At 48.2% G+C, this 20,332-nt stretch overlaps 1 protein-coding gene across 1 annotated transcript in view; it reads right to left on the minus strand.

Annotated features, from left to right (window-relative positions):
- The window catches only part of LOC123067178 (disease resistance protein RGA5-like), a 152,101-nt gene extending 132,208 nt beyond the window's left edge, over positions 1 to 19,893 (minus strand). Inside the window, exons 1-3 of the mRNA XM_044490092.1 lie at positions 19,058 to 19,893; positions 9,607 to 10,355; positions 9,442 to 9,496 (exon numbers count right to left, since the gene is read on the minus strand). Coding sequence (XP_044346027.1) covers positions 9,442 to 9,496; positions 9,607 to 10,355; positions 19,058 to 19,893 — 1,640 coding nt within the window. The remainder of the gene's footprint in view (positions 1 to 9,441; positions 9,497 to 9,606; positions 10,356 to 19,057) is intronic.
- Between the last annotated feature and the right edge of the window lie 439 nt (positions 19,894 to 20,332).

Below are 20,332 nucleotides of genomic sequence, written 5' to 3' on the forward strand. Positions count from 1 at the left end.
ACTTAGGGTTAACTTGACGAGCCTAGCATGTACAGACATGGCCTCGGAACACGAAGACCGAAAGGTCGAACACGAGTCGTATGGAAGATACGATCAACATGAGTATGTTCACCGACGATGACTAGTCCGTCTCACGTGATGATCGGACACGGCCTAGTCGACTCGGATCGTGTAACACTTAGATGACTAGAGGGATGTCTAATCTAAGTGGGAGTTCATTAAATAATTTGATTAGATGAACTTTATTATCATGAACAATAGTCTAAAATCTTTGCGATATGTCTTGTAGATCAAATGGCCAACACTCATGTCACCATGAACTTCAACGCGTTCCTAGAGAAAACCAAGCTGAAAGATGATGGCAGCAACTATTCGGACTTGGTCCGGAACCTGAGGATCATCCTCATAGCTGCCAAGAAACAATATGTCCTAGAAGCACCGCTAGGTGAAGCACCCATCCCAGAGAACCAAGACGTTATGAACGCTTGGCAGTCTCGTGCTGATGATTACTCCCTCGTTCAGTGCGGCATGCTTTACAGCTTAGAACCGGGGCTCCAAAAGCATTTTGAGCAACACGGAGCATATGAGATGTTCGAGGAGCTGAAACTGGTTTTCCAAGCTCATGCCCGGGTCGAGAGATATGAAGTCTCCGACAAGTTCTATAGTTGTAAGATGGAGGAAAACAGTTCTGTCACTGAGCACATACTCAAAATGTCTGGGTTGCACAACCGCCTGTCCCAGCTGGACATAAACCTCCCGGACGAGGCGGTCATTGACAGAATCCTTCAGTCGCTCCCACCAAGCTACAAGAGCTTTGTGATGAACTACAATATGCAGGGGATGGAGAAGACCATTCTTGAAGTATTCTTAATGCTGAAGTCAGCAGAGGTTGAAATCAAGAAAGAACATCAATTGTTGATGGTCAATAAAACCACTAAGTTCAAGAAGGGCAAGGGCAAGAAGAACTTCAAGAAGGACGGCAAGGAGGTTGCCGCGCCCGGTAAGCAAGTTACCGGGAAGAAGTCAAAGAATGGACCCAAGCCTGAGACAGAGTGCTTTTATTGCAAAGGGAAGGGCCACTGGAAGCGGAACTGCCCCAAATACTTAGTGGACAAGAAGGCCGGCAACACTAAAGGTATATTTGATATACATGTAATTGATGCGTACCTTACCAGTACTCGTAGTAACTCCTGGGTATTTGATACCGGTGTCGTTGCTCATATTTGTAACTCACAGCAGGAGCTGCGGAATAAACGGAGACTGGCGAAGGACGAGGTGACGATGCGCGTCGGGAATGGTTCCAAGGTCGATGTGATCGCCGTCGGCACGCTACCTCTACATTTACCTACGGGATTAGTTATAAACCTTAATAATTGTTATTTGGTGCCAAGTTTGAGCATGAACATTGTATCTGGATCTCGTTTAATACGAGATGGCTACTCATTTAAATCCGAGAATAATGGTTGTTCTATTTATATGAGAGATATGTTTTATGGTCATGCTCCGATGGTCAATGGTTTATTCTTAATGAATCTCGAACGTAATGTTACACATATTCATAGCGTGAATACCAAAAGATGTAAAGTTGATAACGATAGTCCCACATACTTGTGGCACTGCCGCCTTGGTCACATTGGTGTCAAGCGCATGAAGAAGCTCCATGCTGATGGACTTTTGGAGTCTCTAGATTATGAATCATTTGACACATGCGAACCATGCCTCATGGGCAAGATGACCAAGACTCCGTTCTCCGGAACAATGGAGCGGGCAACCAACTTGTTGGAAATCATACATACCGATGTGTGCGGTCCAATGAGTGTTGAGGCTCGCGGAGGATATCGTTATGTTCTCACTCTCACAGATGACTTGAGTAGATATGGGTATGTCTACTTGATGAAACACAAGTCTGAGACCTTTGAAAAGTTCAAGGAATTTCAGAATGAAGTAGAGAATCAACGTGACCGAAAGACAAAATTCTTATGATCAGATCGTGGAGGAGAATATTTAAGTCACTAATTTGGTACACACTTAAGAAAATGTGGAATCATTTCACAACTCACGCCACCTGGAACACCTCAGCGTAACGGTGTGTCCGAACGTCGTAATCACACTCTATTGGATATGGTGCGATCTATGATGTCTCTTACCGATTTACCGCTATCATTTTGGGGATACGCTCTAGAGATAGCTACATTCACTTTAAATAGGGCACCATCTAAATCCGTTGACACGACATCGTATGAATTATGGTTTGGGAAGAAACCTAAGCTGCCGTTTCTAAAAGTTTGGGGATGCGATGCTTATGTCAAGAAACTTCAACCTAAAAAGCTCGAACCCAAGTCAGAAAAATGCGTCTTCATAGGATACCCTAAGGAAACCATTGGGTATACCTTCTACCTTAGATCCGAAGGCAAGATCTTTGTTGCCAAGAACGGATCCTTTCTAGAAAAAGAGTTTCTCTCGAAAGGAGTAAGTGGGAGGAAAGTAGAACTCGATGAAGTACTACCTCTTGAACCGGAAAGTAGTGCAGCTCAGGAAAATGTTCCTGTGGTGCCTACACCGACTGGAGAGGAAATTAATGATGATGATCAAGGTACTTCGGATCAAGTTGCTACTGAACTTCGTAGGTCCACTAGGACACGTTCCGCACCAGAGTGGTACGGCAACCCTGTCTTGGAAATCATGTTGTTAGACAACGGTGAACCTTCGAACTATGAAGAAGCGATGGCGGGCCCGGATTCCAACAAATGGCTCGAAGCCATGAAATCCGAGATAGGATCCATGTATGAAAACAAAGTATGGACTTTGACAGACTTGCCCGATGATCGGCGAGCGATAGAAAACAAATGGATCTTTAAGAAGAAGACGGACGCGGATGGTAATGTTACCATCTATAAAGCTCGACTTGTCGCTAAGGGTTATCGACAAGTTCAAGGGATTGACTACGATGAGACTTTCTCTCCCGTAGCGAAGCTTAAGTCCGTCCAAATCATGTTAGCAATTGCCGCATACTATGATTATGAGATATGGCAGATGGACGTCAAAACAGCGTTCCTTAACGGTTATCTTAAGGAAGAGCTATATATGATGCAGCCAGAAGGTTTTGTCGATCCTAAGAATGCTAACAAAGTATGCAAGCTCCAGCGATCCATTTATGGGCTGGTGCAAGCATCTCGGACTTGGAACATTCGCTTTGATGAGATGATCAAAGCGTTTGGGTTTATGCAGACTTATGGAGAAGCCTGCGTTTACAAGAAAGTGAGTGGGAGCTCTGTAGCATTTCTCATATTATATGTAGATGACATACTTTTGATGGGAAATGATATAGAACTCTTGGACAGCATTAAGGCCTACTTGAATAAAAGTTTTTCAATGAAGGACCTTGGAGAAGCTGCTTATATATTAGGCATCAAGATCTATAGAGATAGATCGAGACGCCTCATAGGTCTTTCACAAAGCACATACCTTGATAAGATTTTGAAGAAGTTCAAAATGGATCAGTCCAAGAAAGGGTTCTTGCCTGTACTGCAAGGTGTGAAATTGAGCTCAGCTCAATGCCCGACCACGGCAAAAGATAAAGAAGAGATGAGTGTCATCCCCTATGCCTCAGCCATAGGATTTATTATGTATGCCATGCTGTGTACCAGACCTGATGTAAACCTTGCCGTAAGTTTGGTAGGAAGGTACCAAAGTAATCCCGGCAAGGAACACTGGACAGCAGTCAAGAATATCCTGAAGTACCTGAAAAGTACAAAGGACATGTTTCTCGTTTATGGAGGTGACGAAGAGCTCGTCGTAAAGGGTTACGTCGACGCTAGCTTCGACACAGATCTGGATGACTCTAAGTCACAAACCGGATACATGTATATGTTGAATGGTGGAGCAATAAGCTGGTGCAGCTGCAAGTAGAGCGTCGTGGCGGGATCTTCATGTGAAGCGGAGTACATGGCAGCCTCGGAGGCAGCGCATGAAGCAATTTGGGTGAAGGAGTTCATCACCGACCTAGGAGTCATACCCAATGCATCGGGGCCGATCAAACTCTTCTGTGACAACACTGGGGCTATTGCACTTGCCAAGGAGCCCAGGTTTCACAAGAAGACCAGGCACATCAAGCGTCGCTTCAACTCCATCTGTGAAAATGTTCAAGATGGAGACATAGAAATTTGTAAAGTGCATACGGATCTGAATGTCGCAGATCCGTTGACTAAACCTCTCTCGCGAGCAAAACATGATCAACACCAGAACTCTAGTGGTGTTCGATTCATCACAATGTAACTAGATTATTGACTCTAGTGCAAGTGGGAGACTGTTGGAAATATGCCCTAGAGGCAATCATAAAAGCATTATTATTATATTTCCTTGTTCATGATAATTGTCTTTTATTCATGCTATAATTGTATTATCCGGAAATCGTAATACATGTGTGAATACATAGACTGCAATACGTCCCTAGTAAGCCTCTAGTTGACTAGCTCGTTGGTCAACAGATAGTCATGGTTTCCTGACTATGGACATAAGATGTCATTGACAACGGGATCACGTCATTAGGAGAATGACGTGATGGACAAGACCCAATCCTAAGCATGGCACAAGATCGTGTATTTCGTTTTGCTAGAGCTTTTCCAATGTCGAGTATCTCTTCCTTAGACCATGAGATCGTGTAACTCCCGGATACCGTAGGATTGCTTTGGGTGTACCAAACGTCACAACGTAACTGGGTGACTATAAAGGTGCATTACAGGTATCTCCGAAAGTGTCTGTTGGGTTGACACGGATCGAGACTGGGATTTGTCACTCCGTATGACGGAGAGGTATCACTGGGCCCACTCGGTAGTGCACCATCATAATGAGCTCAAAGTGACCAAGTGTTTGGTCGGTACGAGTAAAGTGACTTGCCGGTAACGAGATTGAACGAGGTATTGGGATACCGACGATCGAATCTCGGGCAAGTAAAATACCGATTGACAAAAGGGAATTGTATACGGGGTTGTTTGAATCCTCGACATCGTTGCTCAACCGATGAGATCATCGAGGAGCATGTGGGAGCCAACATGGGTATCCAGATCCTGCTGTTGGTTATTGCCCGAGAGCCGTCTCGGTCATGTCTGCATGTCTCCCGAACCCGTAGGGTCTACACACTTAAGGTTCGGTGACACTAGGGTTATATGAATATGAGTATGCAGCAAACCGAATGTTGTTCGGAGTCCCGGATGAGATCCCGGACGTCACGAGGAGTTCCGGAATGGTCCGGAGGTAAAGATTTATATATGGGAAGTCTTGTTTTGGTCACCGGAAAAGTTTCGGGCATTATCGGTATTGTACCGGGAGTGCCGAAAGGGGTCCGGGGGGTCCACGAGGGGTCCACCAGCCCCGGGGGGGCCACATGGGCTGTAGGGGGTGCGCCTTGGCCTATATGGGCCAAGGGCACCAGCCCCAAGAGGCCCATGCACCCAAGAGACAAGAGGAGGGGAGAGTCCTAAAGGGGGAAGGCACCTCCGAGGTGCCTTGGGGAGGATGGACTCCTCCCCCCCCTTGGCCGCACCCTTCCTTGGAGGAAGGGGCAAGGCTGCGCCCCCCCCTCTCTTGCCACTATATAAAGGGAGGGAGGGAGGGGCAGCCGCACCCCAGAAGGCCTGGCACCTCCCTCTCCCTGCTACACCTCCTCCTCCTCCCGTAGTTGCTTAGCGAAGCCCTGCCGGAGTTCTGCTGCATCCACCACCACGCCATCGTGCTGCTGGATCATCATCAACCTCTCCTTCCCCCTTGCTGGATCAAGAAGGAGGAGACGTCATCCGCTCCGTACGTGTGTTGAACGCGGAGGTGCTGTCCATTCGGTACTAGGACATCGGTGATCTGAATCACGGCGAGTACGACTCCATCATCCCCGTTCCATTGAACGCTTCCGCACGCGATCTACAAGTGGTATGTAGATGCAATCACTCTCCCATGACTCGTTGCTAGGTGAACTCATAGATGGATCTTGGTGAAACCGTAGGAAAAATTTTAATTTTCTGCAACGTTCCCCAACACCACTTTATTCAGGGTAGTAAAATAGACTTTTTTCTTATGAAAATAAGAATTTAAATAACCAACTATATTAAGAAAGAAACAAGAGTCTCTTGTTGTGCATGTGCACCCAAGGCACGTGACACAAAGTTTTGCTAATGGCTTGATGAGTGCCAGTAGGGCAACTCGCTTGTCTTGTGCACGTGCAAATCACGCCTCACCTAATCTAAGCCTATCCTTCTTCATACTCTCAGCAAGAGCTCATGGCAACTGTATAAAAGTCATGTGATATAAAATATCTAGAGCACATCAAGAATTTTCATTGAATACGATATTATCATTTGGTGGTGATGAAGTCAGTTAACAGATATTCTATTCACATTATTTTGATCATCTCAACATGAATGATAGATAGTAGCTATTACTAGAGTACAAGCGACTTTTCTGTTGTTGGTGCCTAGCTCTCCTCCCCCCTGCCCCTTGCCGCCATCAGCTGACGTCGCCGGAGCGAGGCCCCGTGCGGCGGCGGACCATCTCGCGCCTCCTCATCCCTCGAACATTAGCGAATCTTGCTTTTCGTGCTAGACATTCGCAAGGCCTTTGATTTAGTTATATAGGATTACATCTTCGATCTCCTGCAGAGAAGGGGCATCCCGAGTCGGTTCAGGGCCTGAATCGCTGGCTTGCTAGGATTTTCCATGGAACATTTATCCGAGACGAGGTTTGGAACATTTTGTTGCATGTCCAGATTAACAATGAATGTTGAGGATGCCGGTTCTTGGAAGTGTTGGGGAACGTAGTAATTTCAAAAAAAAATCCTACGCACACGCAAGAACATGGTGATGCATATCAAGGAGCGGGGAGAGTGAGTCCACGTACCCTCGTAGACCGAAAGCTGAAGCGTTAACACAACGCGGTTGATGTAGTCGTACGTCTTCACGATCCGACCGATCCAACTACCGAACGTACGGCATCTCCGAGTTTAGCACACGTTCAGCTCGATGACGTCCCGCGAACTCCGATCTAGCAGAGCTTCATGGGAGAGTTTCATCAGCACGACGGCGTGATGACGGTGATGATGTTGCTACCGACGCAGGGCTTCGCCTAAGCACCGCTACGGTATGACCGAGGTGGAATATGGTGAAGGGGGGCACCGCACACGGCTGAGAGAGATCAACAGATCAACTTGTGTCTATGGGGTGCCCCCCTCCCCATATATAAAGGAGTGGAGGAGGGGAGGGGACGGCCCTCTCTATGGCATGCCCTGGGGAGTCCTACTCCTACCGGGAGTAGGATCCCCCCCCCTTCCATGTAGTAGGAGTAGGAGTCAAGGAAAGGGAAGAGAGAAGAGAAGGAAGGAGGGGGTGCCGCCCCTCCCCCTAGTCCAATTCAGACTAGGCCTTGGGGGGCGGGCGGCCTGCCTCTTTCTCTCTCCCTTAAAGCCCAATAAGGCCCATATACTCCCCAGTGAATTCCCGTAACTCTCCGATACTCCGATAAATACCCGAATCACTCGGAACCTTTCCGATGTCCGAATATAGTCGTCCAATATATCGATCTTTATGTCTCGACCATTTCGAGACTCCTCGTCATGTCCCCGATCTCATCCGGGACTCCGAACAAACTTTGGTTATCAAATCACATAACTCATAATATAAATCGTCACCGAACGTTGAGCGTGCGGACTCTATGGGTTCGAGAACTATGTAGACATGACCGAGACACATCTCCGGTCAATAAACAATAGAGGAACCTGGATGCTCATATTGGCTCCTACATATTCTACGAAGATCTTTATCGGTCAAACCGCATAACAATATACGTTGTTCCCTTTGTCATCGGTATGTTACTTGCCCGAGATTCGATCGTCGATATCTCAATACCTAGTTCAACTTGTTACCGGCAAGTCTCTTTACTCGTTATGTAATGCATCATCCTGCAACTAACTCATTAGTCACATTGCATGCAAGGCTTATAGTGATGTGCATTACCGAGAGGGCCCAGAGATACCTCTCCGACAATCGGAGTGACAAATCCTAATCTCGAAATACGCCAACTCAACAAGTACCTTCGGAGACACCTGTAGAGCACCCTTATAATCCAGTGGTCCAATGGCTCGTCCAGTGGGAGAATCTACCCCCCGATGACGCTTCCTGGGAAGATGCCGATTTCATCAAGACCACGTTCCCAGCTATCTTCAAGCAAACAGTTCAAGCATGGTTCAGTAAGCAACCTCCTTGAGGACAAGTTCGATTTCAGAGGGAGGCATTGTCAGGCCACAGCGAGCGTCAACATCTTCAGTTATCGGACGGCTAGGGAAGGAGATCATCAAGACAGATGGACGGCTCGCGTCGCTCGCCTGTTTTCACTTTACTGTTGCTTTTCATTCCGCCCTGTTTACTTTCCAGCGTGTGCCAGCTGAGCTTATAAAAGCCAGCCATCCCTTGTAAACAAATATGCTATTCTGATGAGTCATTTGATCAATACTCTAAAGCTAATACATCATATACTTTGATTCCTCCCACCAAACGCGTCGTCTCCAGAACTCTCTCCCCAAATCTCAATCTAGTTCATCGATAAGGCATGACAATTGGGTTCGATTCGAATCTACGAGTATATCTTTTTTTTTTGAATCAAGGGGTTCCACAGTAGCTTCATTGATCTGTATCTGATAAAGCACAAAATGAGTTCAGGATAATGTCATCTGGGGGACGCAGCCGAGAGCATGATGTCAAGTACCATAGCAGAAGCTACAGCATATGAGCGTGCGAAACTTACACCAGCAGCAGCAAATTGGGTTTGACTCTACAAAATAAACTTACTGCAATTATACTGTAGTTTTGTAAGTAATAAACTGGAGTAAAAACCAATGTATTCTATGACAGGGGAGGACCGTTCAGAAGCTACAGTCTAAGAGGCGCGCCTTGCGAAATGAAAGCACAACGGCAATTAGGACGGCACAAGAGCACGAGCACACAGAAGCTCGCGGCAAATGAAAGACGCAGGGTTGAAAATCTATGGGGCAGAGCTATGAACCGAGAGAGAAATAATGATAATGATGCATTACTCGGTACAAGACGTCCAATTTTGCTCACACGACCAAGAAATAGCAGTTGCTCTGCTGAAATAAAGCCACACCACCAGTCCATCACACTGCTGTACTGGAAATTAACTTGACAGGTACAAGTAATGAACTTCCAAACAACTACAACATCGAAGTGAAACAGCGAAAATGTGAGGAAGCAACACGGACAGACCGAGATACATAACTATGTTACCAGTGTAATGACTGGTTTTCCTCTACTTCTTAGCTTTTTTGTGTCTCAGGTTATGGGCAAGGACCCCGTTACGGGGTTGTGGCAGCGGGAGCGTGCAGGTGTGCTTTCCATTATACAGGGCTAGGAAGAGCTCCGGATCATCGTCTGTGCGCTGCACCTGCTTTGTCGCTTGGCATCCCTGCGAATACTTATGTGTGCAGCAGAAGTAACCTCTGCAAAAGGTCAATTTAAAAGAACACAGGTCAGCCTCCCTCATGCACCACGTGCAACCAGGAAACAAAAATGTTAGTTTCAGGTGAGTTCAGAAGAAGCCTTCGGTAACCTCGGGTGCTTGGGGCCAAGGATATCTTTCTGGCCGTACTTCCTTTGTGTATAATAAGGTCAAGCATCATATCATGCAGTCTGCAAGATAACACTTCATTATTATGATCGGTATCAACTGGCTGAATGATGCCTCTGTTAACAAGCTCGTTAAAATAGCCCTCCGCAACGTCCTCTGGATATTTCCCATGTGCTTTACTTACAAAGCCTTGGGCCACCCATTCCCTGACCAAATCATTTTTCCAGATTATATAGTCCTCTGGATACATACCCAAATATAGCATGCATGTCTTCAAATAATGAGGAAGATTTATGTAACTAAGGCTCAGTATTTGCCTCATTCCTTCCAATGTTGGATTCACCTCAAAATTGGGGCCCAGAGAATTCATTACATGCACCCACTGTTCCTTCAATTTGTTTCGCTCACTAGCCAAAAGGCTAGATATAGTCACAATTGCAAGAGGCAAGCCACCACATCTTTTCAAAATTTGAGCTGAAACTTCTTGCAGATACAGAGGGCGAGCATTCTCTGAACCAAACACTCTTTTGAAAAATAGCTTCCTTGAATCTTTGTTGCTTAGTGAGTTCATCTTATAAACATAGTCATGTTGATTGCAGCAGCAAGCTCTAGCCACAGAATTAATTCTGGTAGTTATTATTATCATGCTACCGTACATATTTTCAGGAAGAGCACATCTAATAACATTCCACGTGGTTTCATCCCAAATGTCATCAATTACAATCAAGTACCTGCAAAATTATTTCATATAAACTATGATAAGCACCAGGCAATAGTGAACTAAAGGGAAAACTACAATCAAGCCGAACATTGAACATACAAATGTACTTGTCTATGTATATTGGACTAATAGTGGTTAAAGTTGAATCTTCTGTCTGCATTTGTGAGAACAAGTTGATTTGAGGAACTTTTATTTTCAGAATAGATGAAATAAATTACCAGATTCTAGCTATTCAAACTAGTATTTAACTAGTTTCTCTAGTGAACCACGAGCATAGAATATCTACAGAGGGTACATAAATTTCACCAAAAGAGTACTAGCAAGATAAAAAAGAACAGACACAAGACCAAACAATACAAATTACTTTGGATGACAGTCAATTCCGAACAGGTGTACCTCTTATCTATAAGGAATTCTTTGAGTTCACTGATCAGTTCCTCCTCAGCCAATATTTCCAGGTTGGTTCCCTCCGGGGCTAAATAGCCAACTTGAGAGAGCATTCTTCTAAAAATCGTTCTTATGCTTGGTTTCTGGGACACGGAAACAAAAGCTTGACACTGGAACGGCCACTTTAGCTTCTGGTAAATCTGTTTCGCAAGTGTAGTCTTACCAAGCCCTCCAAACCCCACTATAGAGAGGACCTTCGTCAGTTGCGCAGAACCACCCTCTTCACCTGTCATCAGCCGAATTAATTCTATTGAATTCATGCTCCAGCCAACTCATCCAAAAGTCCGAACTGATGGAGGGAGGTGGGCAATATATTTCAACACTCCCCCTCACGTCTACGCTATTTTAGTCCTTAGACGTGGGACGCAGAATCGTTTTATTTAATACTGCGTTGGCAGGGTCTTGAACTCAAGACCTCTTGGTTCGGATACCATATTGAATTCATTCTCCAGCCAACTCATCCAAAAGTCCGAACTGATGGAGGGAGGTGGACAATATATTTCAACAAATTCATCCCTCGGCCCGTCGATACCCACAAGGCCTGCAGTGTCCGCATAGAGTGCCAGAAGGCGAAGGTCTATGATTGTCTTGTTTGGCTTGGAGACAGCATCATCAATCTTGTACCTCATGCGTCGCTCGCTCACCTCCACGACACGGCTCTTGAGGCCTCTGAACTCCTTGGTGATCCTATGCCGAGTGTTCATCGTTGTCAACAAGTTCATGCTCCTATGAATGAACCCCTTAAATCCATGCGGCTCGCAGTCAGACTCACATTCCACCAGGAGTATGAACTCGTCGACATTGTCCTCGATGTCGTAGGACAAATCACACACCTCCTTCGCCCATAACTTGGCTTGCTTGTCGGGCTCCTCCTCCGCCTCCGACATCCTCTCCAGGAATGCTCGCATGCTCTCGAGCTCAGCTTTAAGGAACATGATCTCTCCTTTGGCTCCCTTGAGCAGCTTGTACTTGCCGGCGAGCAGATCGCCAAGCTTCGCAATCACAAAGCCTATGGCGCCCCGCGACACGCTCACCACTGCTGCCTCCATGCAACCAGCAGCAGCACAACTAGGACTGATTTTCCTTTTTTTTTCTTCTAACTATAGAGGAAAGAACTTAAATCACATTTTCCATTCTGAAGTTGCTAGACACACCCAGGACTGATTTTCCTTCCTGGTTGCAGCCTTTACTCTTGACGTGCGTCCGTTGACTGCATCTGCCATGTTGAAATCACTCAAATCAGCCCATTCAATCGATCTAATGCATGACAGCAGTGTAAAACGTATGTTTTGGGAACTGCTCGACACCCTAAAACGGGGTGTGGCTATCTCATTATATAGAAGTACCAAGAGGTACAATACAAGGCATGTACAAGACTACGTATATACAGTCTAACACCCTCCCTCAATCTTAACTGTAGCCTGAAGTACAAAGTAAGTTAAGATTGCGCCTACATCCTACAAACTGTGGTTGTGGAAGAGGCTTCGTGAAGATGTCAGCAAGTTGATCTTTGGAGGAGATGAACTTGATACAAAGCAGTCTCTGTGCAACACGTTCCCGAACAAAGTGATAGTCAACCTCGATGTGTTTTGTCCTAGCATGAAACACCGGATTAGATGAAAGGTATGTAGCGCCGATGTTATCACACCACAAAACTGGAGGATGAGCTGGAGAAACTCTCAGCTCCCGTAACAAAGACTGTACCCATATGATCTCAGCGGTAGCATCAGCAACAGCTTTATACTCAGCTTCAGTACTGCTACGAGACACGGTGGCTTGCTTGCGTGCATTCCAGGCGATCAGGTTAGGACCAAAGAACACTGCATATCCCCCCGTGGATCGCCGATCATCAGGACTGCCAGCCCAATCCGCATCAGAGAACGCCGAAAGGTCACAAGACGGTGCAGACTGAAGGAGCAGACCATACGAAGCAGTAGAGGAAACATAACGCAGGATGCGCTTGACTGCCGAGAGATGAGTGGTACAAGGTGCATGCAGATACTGGCACACATGGTTGACTGCATAAGAGACATCAGGTCTGGTGATAGTGAGATATTGCAGACCACCAACAAGGCTGCGATACTCAGTGGCGTCATCAGTGGAAAGAAGATCCCCATCAAGGGCAGACAACCGGTCAGTGGCAGACATCGGAGTGATAGCATGTTTGCATTGGAGCATCCCAACACGGCCCAGCAAATCCATTGAGTACTTTTTCTGACTCAAAGTCAAACCAGTAGAGGACCGTGACACCTCCAATCCAAGAAAATAATGCAAAGCACCCAAATCTTTGACAGCAAATTCCTCACCCAATGCAGACACAAGGCGATCCGCAGCAGCACTGGAGGAACTGACAAGAATGATATCATCAACATATACCAAAAGATACATCGTCACCTCAGGGCGCTGAAGGAGAAACAGTGACGTGTCAGCAGTTGAGGGAATAAACCCAAGAGCCCGAAGTGCAGAACCAAGACGAGCATGCCATGCACGAGGCGCCTGTTTAAGTCCATACAACGCCTTGACTAGACGACAGAGATGATGCGGCCGCGTAGGATCAACAAAACCGGGTGGTTGACGCATATAAACCTCTTCCTCCAGAATTCCATGGAGGAAAGCATTCTGCACATCAAGCTGACGAAGCGACCAACCACGAGTAACGGCAAGAGACAGCAGTATACGAATAGTAGTAGGCTTGATAACCGGACTGAAAGTGTCTTCATAATCAAGACCGTACCTCTGCTTGAAACCCTTGGCAACCAGCCGTGCCTTGTAGCGCTCAATAGAACCATCTGCATGATGTTTGACCTTAAACACCCACTTGGAGTCAATGATGTTGACGCCAGAGACCGGAGGAACAAGTTGCCAAGTACCATTTTTCAGTGAGGCCTGAAATTCCTGCTCCATCGCAGCACGCCAATGGGGAATACCCAATGTAGCCTGAAAATGACGCGGCTCTGTCGTGGGATCCGCAGCAGCATGAGCCACACATGCAGCCAGCCATGCCACCGTCCCGTCTCTGCGTTCCTTAGGGCAAAAAATACCAGACCGGCTGCGTGTGTGCGGTCGATGATGAACCACACCGGGCGGTGCTGGCACCACGGGGCTGGCCGCAGGCGACGAAGGCGTCGTGGCCGAGACAGGGCTGGAGGAGCCAGAGTCAGTAGACTCAGCCCCAGACGACACTGCCGAGGCGGGGCTGGCCGGCGCAGCTGCCGTGTCAGCTGGGCCCGACGAGGGCAACTCCTGCGCCCTGACAGGCGAGCCAGGCAAGCCGGGTGCTGGACCGGGTGACCCGATCGACGAGGTGGGCGACCCGGGTGCAGAGGCGGGCGACCCAGGCGCAGGCGCGGGCAAGCCGAGCGACGGGGCTGGCGACCCGGGCGTGGAGATGGGCGACCCGGCCAGCGGAGCGGCCGAGGCGGGTGTAGCCGCGGGCACCGCCGACACCCGCGGGGCGGCAGTGGAAGCACCGGGCTGGCGGGTAGGACCCGCCATGCATGGGCCATGCACAGGATCATCGTGGCCATCATGAGTGTCGTCGAGAATCTCATCATCCAGGAGTTCAAGGCGAGCACCGCGTCCAGTACCTGCAGCATGGTTAGGAAGCAACACAGGAGCATTTGCAACATCCACAAATTGGTCAGGTGAAGGTGTAGCGGAGTGCACAGGTGGTAAACTAGTGGTAGATTGGTTTGGAAGAGCACGAAACAGGAACACATTCTCATCAAACACGGCGTCACGAGAAATGTAGACACGATTGGTGGGAACATGAAGACACTTGTACCCTTTGTGAAGAGAACTGTACCCAAGGAAAACACACTTCTTAGACCGAAACTCTAATTTACGCTTGTTGTAAGGCCGCAAGTGTGGCCAACATGCGCATCCAAACACCTTGAGAAACGTGTAGTCTGGAATATCACCGAGCAAGAGTTCAAGAGGGGTTTTCATTTTCAGTAGTCGTGAGGGAAGCCTATTTATCAAGAAACAGGCGGTGGAGAAAGCATCACTCCAGAACCGAAACGGGACGGAGGCATGAGCTAGTAAAGTGAGGCCAGTCTCTACAAGATGACGATGCTTACGTTCAGCGGTGCCGTTTTGCTGGTGTGTATGAGGACAAGACACACGATGTGAAATCCCAAGCTTATTAAAAAACGAGTTGAGGTTGTGATATTCACCCCCCCCAATCGGATTGAACATGAATAATCTTATGCTTGAGGAGACGCTCAACGTGTGCTTGGAACTGAATAAAACATTAAACACATCAGATTTACGCTTGATAAGATATAGCCAAGTAAACTGACTGTAAGCATCAATGAAACTGACATAGTAATTGTGACCACTAACAGATGTTTGGGCATGACCCCACACATCAGAAAACACAAGCTCAAGAGGATGTTTCACAACACGACTAGACTCTGAAAAAGGTAGTTGGTGACTCTTGCCCTGCTGACAGGCATCACAAATAGTTTCAGCACTTTTATTGGACACAACTGGTAGTTCATGGCGATGCACCACATGACTAACTATAGGAGCAGCAAAGTGTCCAAGGCGCGCATGCCAGTGCGTAGGTGACACACGAACACCACTGAACACCTGAGGAGAAGACGGCGTAGGGGATGCAGACGGCGCGTCAAGTGAATATAAGCCATGGCGAAGACGACCACTAAGCAGAACGGCTCTCGTGTCCCGATCCTTGATAAAGAAATGAAAAGGATGAAACTCAGCAAGGACATTATTATCACGAGTAAGTTGAGGAATAGACAACAAACTACGCGTAGCAGAGGGAACTCGAAGGACGTTAGAAAGATGCAGTTTGTGAAAATTGTGTGCAAGAAGTGATGCCTGACCAACATGGGAGATGCGCATACCTGCTCCATTGGCGGTGTGCACCTGATCATGTCCACGATACGGTTCCTGAACGGAGAGCTTGCCCATCTCGCTGGTGAGGTGATTCGTCGCTCCTGTATCCATATACCACGCCGGATCAAGAGAGTACGACTGGGTCCGCCCGTGGTCGTGTCCGGTCACCACAGCTGCAGCCTGCTTATCATTCCCTTTGCCATTGTTGCCAAGGCCAAGGAAATCTTGCTTGTAGCGTCGGTGGCAGCGAGAGGTGAGGTGACGGTCTATGCCACAAAGCTGACAAGCCTGAGGAGCGCCACAACTGGAACGGCAAGCAACTGGGCGACTCCCTCCTGTGATAGTCGGCGCATTGCCCCGCGAGGCCTGTGACGGGGAAGCCGGTGGTTTTCCACCTGATGGGGCCGGCTTCTGAGGTTTGCCACGTGTGGCGGCGTTGGCGGAGACGAAGCTGGGGGAGACACGGCGCGCCTTAATGCGCTGCTCACGCCCAAGGAGGCGTGCATAGAGCTCACGACGCGGAAGAGTATCATCTCGACCATGGACGTTCTCAATGAGATTATCATAATCATCATCTAGCCCGTTGAGCACAAAGGTGGTGAAGTCCGCGTCCAAAAGTGGCTGACCAACAGAGGCCAGAGTGTCTGTGAGGCTCGTCATCTTGTTGAAGTACTCCGTGATGCTGAGATCGCCAAGTTTGGTCTCGCCTAGCTCGGTGCGTATAGAGTGCGCACGCGCCTGAGACTGGGAGGCGAAACTGGTGTGGAGGGCCGCCCACGCCTCCCTGGACGTAGCGGCGAAGATGACCAATGACGAAACACTCGGCGTGAGCGAAGACTGGATGGCTGAGAGAATAGCCTGATCCTGTGCCACCCACGTGTGATATGCGGGATGGTGAGGAGGTGGGCATGGGATGGACCCATCGACATAACCCTCCAAGTAACGACTGCGGAGGAGAGGCAGGACCTGCGCACGCCACGACAGGTAGTTGTCCCCCCGAGCTTCACTGGCAGCAGGTGCGAGAAATAAAACGGCGATGGCGGTGAAGCACGATCCTGTGGCGGTGGCGCGTAGGGACCCATAGCCGGATCCATCTCGTGAGGTGGCGCGATGGCCAAGGGCGCGCCATAGCCAGGGGCACCAGCGTACGGGTCCCCTGGTGACGGAGGAGGCGCGGCCCCGTAGGGTAGCGAAGGCGGCGCCGCGTAGGGTTGGGGACGCGTCGGCGCCCTGTAGGGCTGCTGTGGCAGTACGCCGTAGGGAGCCATCGGCCAGGCGGCCGGCGACGGTGGCGGAGCACCCGGAGCAGGGGCGCCATACCACGAAGGGCCATAGGCCGGACCCGAGCCACCGTACGGGTGCGGGGCAGCATATGGCGATGCAGCGGCAGCGCCGTAGGTTGGTGCAGGGGCGGTGCCGTACGCCGGCGGCTGGCCCTGGAAGGGCGGCGGCGCTGGTACGGCACCCGTAGAGGTCGAGGGCGACGGGCCACCAGAGGAAGGCGGCGAAGGGAGGTCGCCGTGGGTGGCGCCCGATCCGATCAGGGACCCCGCGGGCGGCTGGGTGTTCCACCATGTCGAGACCGCGGCCAGGGGCTGAGAGGCTAGGAACGGCGACGAGGGCGCGACAGCAGGGGCCGGCGCATGGGGCGGCGCCGAGGCGGTGTCGGGAACGGGAGTAGAAGTCGGCGCGGCGGCGGGGGCGGCGACGGAGGCAGCGGAAGACATCGTAACCCTAAACTGATACCATGTAAAACGTATGTTTTGGGAACTGCTCGACACCCTAAAACGGGGTGTGGCTATCTCATTATATAGAAGTACCAAGAGGTACAATACAAGACATGTACAAGACTATATATATACAGTCTAACAAGCAGTGCTTGAAAAAGAAAAAGGAAGTGGAATCGAACCTGAACCATGAATCGACGCAAGCGACTAGCCAAAACCAATCGGATCCCAACTGTCGGATACTCTGATGCAAATCCTCTTTCACCGCCGCCGCTCGCTGGTGGAGCTCGTCGGAGCCCCCGCCGCCCCAACCCCCGGGGTGGGCTCGTGGGAGCTGTAGCCGAATGAAGGGATATTCGACCCGACCACCGGCGCCGGCGAGGAGCTCAGGGCACGCGCAGCTCTAGATCTGATGTGGGGGATTGATTGCCTTTCCCCTCGTCTCTCGTCGTCGGTGCTCCGGATCTGATCTGGAGATGACTGATGACTGTGTGCACACCCGATTCTCAACTGTAAAGCAAGCGTAGGACTACATGGGACCCCATGATTGTTTTCCTAGAAAAGTCATCATGCCGCATATCTTTCACAAGAGAATTCAAAATAAAACTAAAGATTCATCATCGACCTATCTGGATATTTCCCATGTGCTTTACTTACAAAGCCTTGGGCTACCCATTGCCTGACCAAATCATTTTTCCAGATTATATAGTCCTCTGGATACATACCCAAATATAGCATGCATGTCTTCAAATAATGAGGAAGATTTATGTAACTAAGGCTCAGTATTTGCCTCATTCCTTCCAATGTTGGATTCACCTCAAAATTGGGGCCCAGAGAATTCATTACATGCACCCACTGTTCCTTCAATTTGTTTCGCTCACTAGCCAAAGGGCTAGATATAGTCACAATTGTAAGAGGCAAGCCACCACATCTTTTTAAAATTTGAGCTGAAACTTCTTGCAGATACACAGGGCAAGCATGATCTGAACCAAACACTCTTTTGAAAAATAGCTTCCTTGAATCTTTGTTGCTTACTGACTTCATCTTATAAACATAGTCATGTTGATTGTAGCAGCAAGCTCTAGCCACAAAATTAATTCTGGTAGTTGTTATTATCATGCTACCGTACATATATATTTTCAGGAAGAGCACATCTAATAACATTCCACGTAGTTTCATCCCAAATGTCATCAATTACAATCAAGTACCTGCAAAATTATCTCATAAAAACTACAATAAGTACTAGGCAATAGTAAACTATGGGCAAAATGTAAAATATACATGAAAGCATACTCAGTCTCTGCAACTGCATGCCAAACAGCAAAAACATAAAAAAAAACCTTTATCAGTGGAACATTGAAAATGCAAATGTACTTGTCCATGTAATGGAGTAATAGTGGTAAAAGTTGAATCTTCTGTCGCATTTCTGGAAACCAAGTTCATTTGAGGAAGTGTATCTTCAGAATAGATGAGAAATAAATTGTTGCATTCTAGCTTTTCAAACTAATTTTTAACTAGTTTCTCTAGTGACCCATGAGCATAACAGTTACAAGATCAAACAATACAAAGTTTTCGCAATACGCAAAGCTTGCGTATCATGGGTTACAGTCAATGCAAACAATACAAGATCAAACAATACAAGTAACTTTGGGTTACGGTCAATTCCGAACAGGAGTACCTCTTATCCATAAGGAATTGTCTGAGTGCACTGATCATTTCATCCTCTGCCCATATTTCCATGTTGGTTCCCTCCAGCGCTACATAGCCAACTTGAGAGAGCATTCTTCTCAGAATCATTCGTATGTTTGGTTTCTGGGACACGGAAACGAAAGCCTGACACTCGTACTGCCACTTTAGCCTGTGGTAAATCTGGTTCGCAAGTGTAGTCTTACCAAGCCCTCCAAATCCCTCTATAGAGAGGACCTTCCTCTGTTGTGCAGAAACACCCTCTTCACCCACCATCAGGTGTATTAATTCATCCCTCAGGCCATCGATACCCACAAGGCCCGATGTGTCCGCATAGAGTGCCAGCATGCGAATGTCTATGGTTGTATTGTTTGGCTTTGAGACAGCATCATCAATCTTGTACCTCATGCGTCGCTCGCTCACCTCCATGACACGGCTCTTGAGGCCTTGGAACTCCTTGCCGACCTTTTGCCGAGTGTTCATCGTCGTCAACAAGTTCATGCTCCTATGAATGAACCCCTTAAACCCATGGGGCTCGCCGTTGGACTCACCTTCCACCAGGAGCATGAACTCATCGACGCTGTCCTCGATGTCATAGGACAGATCACGCACCTCGTTTGCCCAGCACTTGGCTTGCTTGTCGGGCTCCTCCTCCGCCTCCGACATCCTCTCCAGGAATGCTCGCATACTCTCGAGCTCAGCTTTAAGGAACATTATCTCGCCTTTGGCCTGTTTCAGCAGCTTGTACTTGCCAGCGAGCAGATCACCAAGCTTCGCAATCATGAAGCCAATGGCGCCATGCGACACGCTCACCACTGCTGCCTCCATGGAACCGGCAACAGACCCAGTACTGAATTTTCCTTTCTCTTTTTTCTTTTCAATTTAGGAGGAAAGAACTTAAATCACTTTTTTAATTCTGAAGCTGCTAACCCACCACACCCAGACTGAATTTTCGTTTTCTGGTTGTAGCCCTTACTCAAGATGTGTGTCCGTTAATCGCATCTGCCATGTTGAATTGAAACCACTCAAAATCAGCCCTTTGAATCGACTTAATACATGGCAGCTGTGCTTGAAAAGGGAAGTAAAAGGAAACACTTCTGCTTCGGTAGACCCCCCCTAAACACAAGGACGGCTCAGATTTGCTCATACCTCTTCGTAAGAAAGGGCATGATGGTAATATATTAAATCATACCTCAACTACAAGTATTTTGGGCCTGCCAATATTTTTTTTCTGATTTTAAATCGCAAAAAAAGTGAGCCTGGTTGG

This window comes from Triticum aestivum, chromosome 3B, assembly GCF_018294505.1.
Source record: "Triticum aestivum cultivar Chinese Spring chromosome 3B, IWGSC CS RefSeq v2.1, whole genome shotgun sequence".
Classification (NCBI taxonomy): Eukaryota; Viridiplantae; Streptophyta; class Magnoliopsida; order Poales; family Poaceae; genus Triticum; species Triticum aestivum.